We start from the raw sequence: 12,942 nt of genomic DNA, 5'->3' as shown, positions 1-12,942 counted from the left end.
CTTGGACCATTACTAGCTAGGTTCAGTGTACTTACCTACAGCTCACATCATCTTCTTAAGATAAGCCTGACTGCTCTGCCGCTCTAGCAAGGTCTCCGAGTAGTACAGACTGATGCTAAGAGTTGGCGATCTACAAACCACTGGGATAGCTTACTAAAGTATTACCTCCCAAGTGGGACTTTAGGAAAAACTCCCCTGACACCATGACTCTTGGAAGTCATCCTTGGTATAGGGAAGGCTTCCTCCCTCCTGTTACTGGTGTAAGTGCCAATCTTACACTTCAGAATGTACTGGACTGTTCTAAGCTACACATGATTTGGAATGCTCTGAGATTTACCCATAGCTTGGGAGTCTTCCATTTGGAAACCCTGCCTGTAGAATATGAATACGATGTCAGGGAGACATTTGTCTTCTCTCAGCAGCATCTGGAAAAGTAGTGGTCTTCCCTCTATTCGCTTATGTATCGTCTCCATTCCCCCCGCCCCTGCGCGCAGCTCTCCTTTACACACCTGCTGTTCTCCAATGGTCCCCCGTGCTCATGCTGGTAGATTATGAACTTAGTCAGCTTTTTGGCCATGCATTAGGAGACCCCTTATTTGTTAGAGCATACATTGCACCTCTTGAGTCCTGCATCTGACTCTGATGGCTAATTCTGCTTGTGTTTCTCTTTCTCTAGGAGAACAAGGAGGGCTGCCCTTCCTGGGACATGCTGCATAGCTCTGACTCTAGCTGCGATGAGTCGGTGGAAACCAACATCATAGAATCCGCTGTGACGATGAACGATGCAGAGATTCTGAAGAGGGAGGAGGTGATGAATCCGCATCTGGGTGCCCTGCCTCAGAAACGGAAGCTTGATGTGGGGCAGCAGGTTGCAAGGTTTTCCATCTCCAAGGGGCTGCGCAAGCGCCTGTGTACCTATGGCGTGGTGCTGGGTGGCAAGCCTGACTTATGGAATAATGCTTACAAAGCTGCTCTGATGGCTCTGCAAAAGAAGGGCAAGGGCAAGAAAGCACGTGGCCAGTCAAATGCAGGGTCTTGCACAGCAACAGAGCCTGAAGTGATATCTGCCCCCCGCGGTCGAGGCCGTGGCCGTGGCCGCGGGCGAGGCCGCGGTCGAGGTCGCGGACGTGGTCGTGGACGCGGCAGTGGCCGTGGACGAGGCAGTAGACAGACCCAGGAAGACAGCTGCACAATTGATGAACATTCTATGCGAGTCATTAAAATGGAACCCCTTGAAGATCAGCTCTTACATTCCAGCGATAACTACAGTGCTGAACAGGAGGATTCATACAGCCAGTGGTTCTCTTCAAGTCCTGAATGCTCTTTTTCCTGGGGCCCAGCAGAACAATGCCCAGAAATCGACAACGGTACCAGAGCCTCTGATAACCAACAAGAGTTTGCTGTTGGCCCTTCATTGAAAGACCCTGTGTGCAACAAATGTGGGCAGAAATTCAGGCGCCTGTGCAATCTGGAGAAGCACAACTGCTTGAGGGTGGCTTTGAAGAACAATGGCATCAAAAGAGGCCGTGGAAGGCCAAGGAAGGCCACTAGTACTGATCCACCCATTTCCACCACTTCCGGTGGCATACAGACCTTACCGTTACAAACGGGCGAGAAAGGGCAATCTGTGACAGCCTGTAACATGGAGCCCTTGCCCGGAAAAGAGCCCATATTGAGTAATTCTCAGCATACACACTGTGACCAACCCACCACTAAGGACCTGTTGAACGACAGCCTGGATAGTAGCATGCTGGATACAGTTGACATGATGACCCTGGAGAAAATGTGTATCCAGGCACAGAATGAGCTACAGCAGCTTCAGAAGCGCTTAAATAGTCAGGGCTTGGAGGCCCCCAGTGCACAGAAGGGCAAACATTTAAAAATGCCCATTCAAGTGGGAAGGAGAATCCAACAACCTCAACCAACAGCTAAAGGGAAAAGGAAAGTTCTGGTGGTTGAAGTGGCAGCACCCGAAGATGTAGAGGAGGAGGGCCCGTCTACCTCTGGTGCTGACTGCACCTCCTTGGGAAATCGATCCAGAAATCTGGGTGCTGCTGTAGGCCAACCCACTTTCAAAGGCAAGAATGTGTACAGTGTTGTCAGCCAACTGAATGGCTATGTAAGACCTTGGAGTACAGTGCCGGCAACATTCATGTGCGACCATTGCGGTCGTCAATTTATGCGCAAGTGCAACTTGGACAAGCACGTGTGCTGGGATATGGACCCTAAATTCTTCGGCCTCAAGGGAGTCAGACGGCGAGTTGCTACAGACACCCCTTCAGACCAGTCCGGAGGAGTTGAAGTCAATCAAGTAGCAGTTCCCGAGTTGTCTGGGGAGGTAGAGGCCGATGGCTCTATTGACCAAGACACTCTGCAGGAAGATCTACAGACCAAAACGCAAATACCTTGGGACAAACCGAATGCTGGGGAGAAGCTGGGCTCTGTCCCTGCCCAAGTCAGGAGTGCTGTGAAAAGGAAATTCAAGTGTCAACAGTGCTTTCGGACATTTCAGCGTAACTCTGATTTTTCTGCACACTTGAGGTGGCACATAAAGGAGGCAGAATTTCTTCAGATAAAGGGGGAAATCCGCAAACTGCAGCAGACCGTGAAAGAGCCTCAATTGAATTCAAAGCCAGTGATGGACAACCAATCTTCACAAATGAATCCTTTGACGACAAAGCAGCCCCGTACAAGTGCGTCCACGGCCAAGCACTCCTATACAGGTGCTTCTAGTGGCACAGCTCACAACAAACTCTTCCCGTGTGATGAGTGTGGGAGGGAGTTTGTGCACAAGTGCAATCTCGCTCGCCATCTACGGATTCACATGGAGACCAATTTCTTCACCCCCAAAGAAGATGTTGAGGGTTCCGACCGTTCTCCTGGGGTGCATTCCATGTCTGGAAACATGGAAAGTATATTGTGCCCAAACTCGGCCTTTCCTAGCATAGATATTGGAAAATATCAGCAAAGCTGCTTACAGGAGGAGATGGAGGTGGAGGTGGAAGTGGAGGATGATGAGGAGGAGGACCGTAACGAGCACTATAGGCATCGGGAAAGGAAAGAGGAAGCCGGTGGTGTTAATCCAGAGTGTGATTTTGATGTAGTGGTGAAGACTGAAGAGGATTATGATTTTTTTGAAGACAACCCCTACCGCTCTGACCAGAGTCAAAAGATGGACGAAGGATTTATGGTTGTTGAGGTGCCCCAGAAAGATGGGCATGGGAGAAAAACAATAATGATGGACATGAAACGCTATGAAAAGCTCCAAAATGCAAAGGCCAACCTGAGCAGCAACTGGTCCTCTTCGGAGTACATGGATAGTTTGAGCGCCAATATGGGAGAGGAGCATCCTGAGCACATCAAGGTCCTATCCTATCGCACAAACCCTGTTTATAAGTTGCTGCGTAAATCAGCCACCAATATGTCCTCACTACTGCAGACCACACAGAGCTACGATTGCATGGACTGTGGCGTTCGTTATGGCCTCGCTTCTCAGCTAAAAAGGCACCGCAGCCGGAAAAGAAGATGGTTGCGGCTCCACAGATGCGACTGCAAGAAGGTTTTCCGGGGCCGACTGCACTTCTTGCGGCACCAGCTACAACACCTGGAGGCCACAGTCTTCATCTGTGCCACTTGTGGACGGTCCCTGGTGGGCCACCAGCAGCTGCTGAGCCATGGCTGGGTGCACCCCAATGTATCCCGATTTGAGTGCTCCTGTGGAGTTGTGTTCCGGCGTCTTCCCAGTTACCTCTGGCACACACTGCCAAGCGTATGTCGTCGCAAATGAGCAGCCCTGAGCAACTGGATCAATCTGATGCCGCTTGCCATCTCGGTCTCTTTATATCTCTACACTGCACTTTCCCAGTCACCCATTCAAGAGGTGTTCTGAACTGAAAAGTATTGTCAAGACTTCTCTAACTTCACATCACTTCGCCCTGAACACTGGGAGTAGAGGTACTGGAGAAGAGCTGGTGAGTTTATTTGCAATGGACAAGGAATTTACATTCTTCCTCATACATTTGCCAGATTGTATGATCCTGGGCGAGCCTCCTATGTCCCCTGATGTGCTAACATGGGACACGAGGCGGCACATGGTACTCCAGAGGTCTATGGTATAGCCTGGACGAACTGGATGTGCTCTGCTGTGATGCGATGTCTGATGCCATAAGTCTGTGAAATGGAGAAAATCAGCCGAAGTTGGGGATTTGCAACGTGGTGCAGCGATGGCGAGAAAAGGCAAATCCCCGCTGGGCTTAGTTGCCATGAGTGCATAGGCTTCTCGACCACACTCCAAGCATCTGAACTTTGAAAATGTTGCCTACGCGGAGTGCACACTTCTATATATCCCTCAACCGGAAGCACTGAAAACAACTTCTCAGCCACTGTGCTGATCCTCTGCATCAACAGAACTTTGACAGTCTGTTTTTTTCCCCTCTAGGCTAGAGTGTTCCTTATTCCTCTGCATCAACAGAACTTTGACAGTCTGTTTTTTTCCCCTCTAGCCTAGAGTGTTCCTTATTTAGTTTTACCCATCCAGTTTTGTTGTGGTGCCTTTTTTAAGCTGCCCTTCATTTCTATTTATTTAACAAAAAGCGGGGCCTTCACTAGTGCAGTTATTCCGATATATATATAATACACTAACACACCCCCTCCTCCCCAATCGCCCCCCCCAACCCCGAGAAGTGGTTCTGTGTACACATTCCTCCCGTAGAATGAAAGATGCAGAGTAACCTTTTTTTTGTCTCCTAACATTTCTCATACTGAGCCCCTTTGTGGCATTCCCCCCCAACCTCCCTGTAATTGGGGTGGGGTAAACTGGAATGCCCGCATGCTTACTGCCAAGAAACATAAAAGATGTACCTGCGGGGTATGGACTTATCAGACACGTTTAGAAATTCTGACCATTCTAGTAAATAACATAAGGATATGTTAATTAATAACCAAGGGACAATTGATTTTTGAATTGAACTTTGTCACTTTATTTTATTTCTATTTTGAATATTTCATACTTTTTTACAATATAGAAACAATAAGAACATTAATTTACTGTACGAAAGTTAATTCTTATGGTGAAGACCATTAACACAAAGCAATGGTTTCATAAAGTGTGGACACACCTAATAGAATGCAATCAATGTATTAAGAAAAGACACTTCATATAGAAGAAAATTAGCATAAATAACGAAATAGTACACATAAATAATGGTGTTTTGACAAATTCATATACGGATCACAATTTTGTAGTTTTTGTGTGTACATTTAAAAGAAAGCATGTGTTTTCGACACATGCATGTCATGAGTTGTCTACATTCCGATGCTCGACGTGCATTTTACAGCTTTATTGGTAGCCTATGTTAGGACCTTTAAGGCGGGATGATGGGGAGGCAGTAAGGTCGCCCCTTTTGTGAAATCATGCCTTGGAGCACGCGCATTCACACGGTGGTAGTGGTTGGGCCCCCAGCGGAATGAAATGATGCAGGAGGAGTGTACACCGAGTTTCTGTGGCTTTTGATGTCTGCTGTCGTCATTTAGTCGGTCACATGTAAAAGCCCGCATCAGAAGCGGGGTCTTGTTGAGCACATACCGTGAAGCACTGTGGATTGATGTGCTCACATGTGCAGATGTTTGGGTAGCATGCCAATAAATGGCAGGAGTTTCGGTGGCTCACAGAAGTGCTGCTGGTACTTTAATGCCGGCCTTTTCTTCCAGAATGATCTGGAAAAGTCATTTCAGTGGAGAATATTTCCAAATAGTTGGGGTTAAATCCCATAAGAGTTCACTTGTACCCTTACTGATTCTTGACCCCACCGTCAGCAGAATTTAGGCGTATGTCTGAGGAGAGTAATCCGTTTCCAACCTATTTATTTCTGTAGTAGGTCTATTGATCATTTTATTTGTGGGCATTTTGTGCTCGAAATTCGCCAAAAAATGCATATGTTGAATTTGGATTAGGTAATATTGGTGGGGGTGGAGTGGAGGGTCATGTATGGACCCTGGAATGGGGGTCTCCTCCACTTTCTATCAAAAATAGTTTGAGCAAAAACAGAGAATCGACCCCAAAAAATTATCAATAGACATTCAACCCTTTTTGTATAAGGTTTGTGCAATGGCGTCTGTGCTTCAAATGAAGATTCTCTTGCCAAAGAATGCCTGTCTTCTTTGAAAGTCTATCACTTGCTCCCATTGTCTGCCATTTCGAGGTGATTAATTGGTGCTGTTGGTAGCCTGTAGATTGTACTCTTCAGAAGGATCTCCTTTGCAATTGCATGTACTTGGTATGTTCTTTTGCAGGATGCTTTGAGCTGAGGTCACCTCAACGAGTACCCACAGTGGACTTGACACCATCTCGTGCTGGTGCCATAGTGGCTTGTTCCCCTTCCCGTGTTTGGGAAATTCTAAAAGGACATAACAAAGCAGTTAAGATTGTTTGTTCACAGGATTGTAACGTCGTTCTTTCAGTAGAGGCCTTTTGCTGCTTCTCTTGAACTGCTTAAATCTGCAAAAATTCCAGTCTATGACAATCATGACCTACACATTTCCCCCATCTGCTGATTTAAGCCAATTTTCATTTAGTCTTTTGTGCTTGCTTTTATAAGTTTGGGGTTGCGTTCATTTCAAACAAGTACTTAATGGTGTGACAAAAAAACTATGGTATAGTTCTATTTAAATATAAAACGAAATGGATTTGTTTATGTACTTACAGACTGGTACTCCTTATTTTTGAATAAATTTCTTTGGACAGTTTGTCCCTAAATTTCTTTTTGTTCTTATTTTGTGATTGAGTCGATATTGAGAGACACAGGGGGTGTGTTCCAAGAAATCATCCATTGGAGTAATGTTCCTTTGTGGTTGGTTCCTAGTCACTCCATCTGGATGAACTCCTTGCTATCCAATTTAAACGTCATTCAGAGGCAAATTTCACATACTGGAATGTTTGGGGAAAAACCTTGGTGCACAAAAACGGACACTGCAGCAGCTTCTTGACTTACCAGGGAATCATTTTAGTTGCTGATAAATTAATTTACGCCTGCATGTTCTAACCTGAAATTAAAGATCTGTTAGAAGTTGCTCAGCCTGCTGACTGATCAGTTATGCTGTAAATAGTACCCATTTGTCTTAAAGTGCAGCCTTCTTCCGGATCCATAAGTATTTGTCCGCAGTATTGTTGCAGTGCAGCAAAACGTAAGAAAAGTTTCTTATGGGACGGAGAGCCATGCATCCATCTCGTCACCAGCATTCGTAGAAGTGATCCCACTGTAAGCCAAGTAGACTTTCGAGAGGGGCAAAATGTCTGCACCTATTTCTGTGTTATGGTCCTGGTAACATCAGTCCAGGTTTTTATGAACCTACTTCCGAGGCCAGTGCATATGCAAACCATCTATATTTCTGCTCTGCACCATCTGAATGCAAAGAACCCATGTTGTGCATTTTCCTCCTACTTGAAATGTAATCACTTAACGCAGGAGATCCCGCTAACTTACCTTTTCTCATTCACTGGGCATCTGGTATTCCATATCAATACCTTTCTCCTGTTGACTTCTAGATTGCATCACATGAGCCACAGCCGCCTCCTTGTATACAATGCTGCAGTGCAATCTCCAACATGCATATGCGGCACCATTTTGGATATCACAGGAACTTTGAGGCACTAAAAAGAACCTTTTTTTGCATAAAGCAACTCTCCGAAAAAAAGTACTAGAATGTATTCAATGAGGATGATTCTGCATTTTCCTTAAGGCACTGTATCGTGAAGAAGGCGCTAGAGTCCATAGTTCTATTATGCTAAGCTTAGTAAAGAGCTGTATGAATTGTGATTTGAATGTTCTTTCAATGTTCAGAAGCTTTCATACGCTGCAATGAGAATTGGGAATTACTATTCATTTTTGTTTTAGCACGCCCCTGCAGACTGACGCCTTAAAAATAAAAAATAAATAACGCTGGATGGTGAACTTTGCTATATAATTTCAAGTTAATGTTTCGCGCGCCTCCTATGAGGTCAACACTGCCTACACAGAAACATTTGGTGGCAAGTCCGCTGCTGCAACCTATGATGTAAACTGACTCGGGGGGGGGGGGGTGCGGGGGGGTGAGGGGGCGGGGACTGCAGTACTATTGGGAATTTAGAAAGAGATTTATTCCATCAGCTTGTGTTAAAAGACAATGCATATCTATCCGACAATTTATTCAGACTCATTCTTTTGTACACACTCTGTTTCACTCCAAATTCTATAAAGCTGTACACAAGAATCAGTACGCAATGTTTTTTTAAACGGGGCAATTTAACAGTAATTTCTAATTGTAAACCCCATTCTGCATTTCTTTTTAAAACAGATCTCGAAGTATGTCCATGGGTGTGAGCACTCGATACAATGTTCATATATATCTACGGGTTGCTGATCTGTGGGTGTGCATGAGGAATGGTGCCACCTCATTAATCAATGAACAGGCTCATTCTTAGATTGTCCATGTTGTAGATGAGTGCTCGGAGCCTCTGTATTGGTGATGCCACTTTACAACCTACTTGTTTATATTTTCTATGTTGCCACTCTTCCTATTGCTACCCTCCAGTAGGTGTCATGCCAGGCAGTGTCTAATTCTGCAGAAGCCACTGCAGCCCATCTCTTGTGCCACTGGCCTTGGCTGATGTAGCTCCAGCAGTGTCCATTGTCGTTCTGGTCTCAGTGGGTGCCACACCTCACCTGCTGTGTGCTGGTCCCTGCCCATGCTAGGGGCTCCTTCTTTGAAATGCTGCAGTGGCCTTGTGCTGATTCGTCGCAGCATTCACAATGTTTCCTTGAGACTCCATTGTGCACATGAATGCCCCATCATCTGTGGTCACACCTGGGGGGAGAGGGTGGGGGCTGCAAGACCAGGGGAGCGTGTGGATTTTCTTCTCTGCATTGCCTTCTTTCACCCTTTAGGCTCCCTTTTCTTTTCATCACAGCCCTATTTCTGGTTTTGATGCCCTGTACCACCCTTACTACGAGAGTAGAACTCTAGAAAATGAAAATGCAGTATTACATGAGGTATAAGATCCATGAAGTAATCGCCTTGCATTTCTAGACTGTTGCTCTATACAGGTCGCCTTCAAACCTACCTGTCGCCACTGGACATGCCAAGGCGGAATGATGGCATAGAAAGCATCCACTGTGCATGTGTGCGCGCCCGTACAGTACCTGTTGGCAACAAGGCGCGCACCTGTATTGTCCTGGGTATGCATTTGCTTCTCAAGCAATGTTGTCATTATGGTGTCACAGCGGTGAGCGCGCAATGACACTCTCGACCTTTTCAACTGAGCCTCATTGTGCATGCACCAACGTTGTAACCTTTACAGTTGGTGGCAGTTCTGTACCTTGACAGTTGGTTGTCTTCCCACAGCAGCAGCACACTGCACAAGTGGTGTTGGTCTTCTTTATATAAATAAAACTTCTTCATATCAGCCACAGTTTGCATTGACTACTGTTAGACGGAAACCTGTGCAGTTCCCTCTGGGACCACTGCAAAAGATTTAGGACTACAGGTGTTTGGCAGTAAACCCACTTGGTAGCAGGCTGTACCACACAGATTCACTTGGTAGCTGTGGCTGAGCAGTCAGACTTCCCTCAAGAAGAGTTAGGCAGTATGTGGAGTATACAAAATAGGGCAATTTACACAGTAGAACAAGCAAATGCGGAACTGAGCTTCGGTGTAAAGATATATAGTTATTTATTTATAAAAACACATCTATGGAAAACAGACTGGCACTAATACGGCAAACAACTTCAATCACAATTACTATAAATAAATCAATCCCCCTTACAATAGTTCGACAAGTCTAGGTTCCACGGCACCACTTATTTGCAGACAGGGGTGAATGCTTTAACCTAGATGGCACTCTAATATTCGTTAGGACGGGAGAGAAAAGGCAGTGTAGGAAATCAACTCGGTACCAACACTTTTACGAACAAATGCAAGGCAAGTAAGGCAGGGTATACTGTAGATCGCAAAGTTCAGAGGCCAGGCCCACTCGGAGAGAGGCAAGGCGATATGTCCCAAAAAGTATCACAGTGGAAATGCACTTCGAGTCTTTGTCGCAAATTGTTATAGAAAGATTGGACCAGTTCAGAACAGAAAGTTAAGAAGGCTTGGAGGCGACCCAATGGAGAGGCGAGGATTAAGACACCTCACGCTAACCGACACAAGGGAAGCCAGGCGGACACAGTACCTTGTATGTGGAGAGACCGCTCCGGCGGGGGCAGTTGTTCCTGGTGGTGGATGCAAGTCGGGGCTTTGCCAAGAGAAGAGATGCTCTCGTCGTCGAAGGAAAGTTGAAGATCGTTGCACCACCAGGGAAGAGACCAGCCGCGGAGTGCTCCGTCACAAGGCACCACCTTTTGGTCGCGGTACGGGTTAGTGGCTATCTGGTTGCCGGGGAGCTCAGCACGGGCCCTTCGACCACTACGCCCTGGAAGCGAAGAAAAAGCAAAGGGGACTGGTTGTTCCCACCAGTCAGGGGAAGAAGACTCTCCAGCCGGGAGATCTCCTCTGTCGTTGGGAAGTGGTGAGTCAGTTCAGCAGGGCTCCACCGGAGGTGTCGTCGTTGCAGGTCGGCTCAGCTTTACCCTCGTTGGATTCTTAGGTCCTGTGGCGACTTCTGAAGATCCAGTCCCGAAAGCCCTGCTTTTATGCAGAAAACCCCCATTCATTCAGCCTAGCTGTCAATCAAAACACGCTAAGTGGTGAGCGGGGTGGCTCACCACTTGGGCCAATCACACCAGAGTGCGACTTGAGTTGGCAAGGCAACTCAGTCCAGGGTACCTAAACCTCCTCCCACACCACTTGTGGTACCCAGACAGAATGGCACCACTTTGGAGGGCCTCTGTGCAGAAGGCAGCCAAAAGTGGAACAAAGTGCTCAACCTTTGGTTTAGGAGTCACAGAGACGAACACAGACACCATTTTAAAAACCGAGTTCTGGCAGAAAATACCAACCGATAGATTTATTTAAGATAAATAAACCGGTGGTATGTTAAAGATTAACGAGAAAAAGTATTAACCTCCAACAATGGGAAGAATCCCATAGAGTTATATTCGGGGTCGAATATAACGAGTAGTTTCCACTGCCACCAGCCAAAACTCGACGAGGGGGGACGGGACAGTCGAATAACAGACCCAGGAGTAATCGAATTACCCCTACTAGTACGTCCACAATAGGATGGTTTGTACTAGTTCTGTTAGTAAATTTAGGTCTAGTAAAGCCAATGGTGACTTTACATGCCCTGGGAGACAGTAGTCAGTCCCAGGGTATGGAGTCTATGGTGGGGATCCTCTAGGACGCCCCAGTGTTACGGCATGGAAGGTGCGGTGTAACACACATAGTAAAACATATGAGACCCTATGGAGTAAAAGACCCCATAGCCCATAGAACACATGACATTCAAAGGAATTAACCACATTCATGTCCAAGAGTGGGAGAAAAAGAGTCTCACTCTTGGCAGGATGGAAAAAACAAACTCCAGAAATCCAGCAAAGCTGCTGGGGGACTCACTAGGTTAGGAAATTCAGCCTAAACAGAGAATTCTCCCTAACAACTACTCATCGATGAACCTTTGGATGTGGCATAACTTGCGACGAGGATGGCGTGGCAATGAAGGAAACTAAGACCCCCAACACAGGTGAGGCGACGCGATGTATCCTTTATGAGGGAAGTGGAAAAGTCCTAGTACATGGGGATGGAACGGCACTCCGGCAGGCAGTGACTTATCGGTGTGTGTGCGCGGAAATATATATATATATATATATATATATATATATATATATATATATATATATATGTTCCCGTTTGGGGCTCAGAAAAGCTGCACAACCCCCCCCCCCCGACCCCCCGGAACTGGTCAGGTGTTAAGCATGTGTACTTAATGTGGTGGCGACTAACGATATTGCGCATGACACATCCCCCTTCGGGGCTCAAGAACTGCACAAAATAGATTTTGGGCTGTGCTTGTCGGCAAAATAGTACTGCTTTGAGAGGGGAATCTAGCCATCCCGCATTTAGCATAACCTCTTATTTGAGGGGGGAGGCTCGCTGCACCCACTCTAGGAAGGAGAGAGGCTCTGCAGTGGGTGAAACAGCGCTCACACTGTGGGAGGAGTGCTGTCTACTTCCTGACACTGTACACTTAGCGCCGACACCCTCAGTGGGTTGGCACGGGGGCAGCCCATGATGCTCCCAATAACCCCCCGCCCCCCAACTCTCATTCCACATTCCGACTCTCACTCCTGCCCAGCTACCCTCCTCCCAATGCAACCCATCCCCCATCCACCCAAAGGATAGGCAGAGACCAGTAGGATGAGTGGGAGAAAAAATTGCCGCAGCAAACTTTATTACACATAAAGTCAGGAGTTAGCTCACAGGTGTTCCGTTCACACTCAGGATTTTCTGCGCTGAGAGCAAGCAACTCCCCCCCCCCCGCCCCCTCGGGTCCTTGGGGGACCCGACGCGGGCGCCCAGTGCCTTCCTCAGCAGTCCTCTCTACCCTTTGGCCATTTCTTTATTTTGCAATTTTTCTTTTCATTTTCTTTCCCCAACGCTATTTAAGTGCAATTTTATTTCCGTCCTTTACTTTCTTTCCATTCTCCATTTCCGCTTAGGCTCCTTCTAAAGGATGCGTTCTGGTCTCCTTTTCCCCTTCTTGCTCCCTTTCCCCTGGATTCCCTCTTCCCGTTTCCCCGGGTTGGCTTATTGATCATAGTTAACTTTCTCCCCCAAACAGGTCTTCCACCAGCCCATCCTGCCAGGGAGCCCCTCTCCCCCCTTCAGCCAAGACCCCGATCAGCCCTAGCTCTCCCCGCCGCCTTAGTTGTCCCCTCCCCTCCGGCCCCCATCGCGCCCTCCTGTTCTAGAGAGCCCCATCCATCAAGCGCATCCCTATCCCACAGAGCCCCAGCATCCTTCTTATCCCGA

The 12,942-nt window shown here is 47.0% G+C and overlaps 1 protein-coding gene across 3 annotated transcripts in view; it reads left to right on the top strand.

The window, feature by feature from the left end:
- LOC138528855 (uncharacterized) overlaps positions 1-6,758 on the top strand; it is a 179,344-nt gene extending 172,586 nt beyond the window's left edge. For all 3 annotated transcript variants that reach the window (XM_069640763.1, XM_069640768.1, XM_069640777.1), the window contains exon 3: positions 677-6,758. In XM_069640763.1, the coding sequence (XP_069496864.1) occupies positions 677-3,787 (3,111 nt within the window). In that variant the 3' untranslated portion in view covers positions 3,788-6,758. The remainder of the gene's footprint in view (positions 1-676) is intronic.
- The last annotated feature ends 6,184 nt before the right edge of the window (positions 6,759-12,942 follow it).

The sequence above is a fragment of the Ambystoma mexicanum genome, chromosome 1q (genome assembly GCF_040938575.1).
Source record: "Ambystoma mexicanum isolate Mex_15411 chromosome 1q, UKY_AmexF1_1, whole genome shotgun sequence".
NCBI lineage: Eukaryota > Metazoa > Chordata > Amphibia > Caudata > Ambystomatidae > Ambystoma > Ambystoma mexicanum.
Note: the sequence above shows the minus strand (reverse complement) of the source record. Positions and strands in the feature narration are given on the sequence as shown.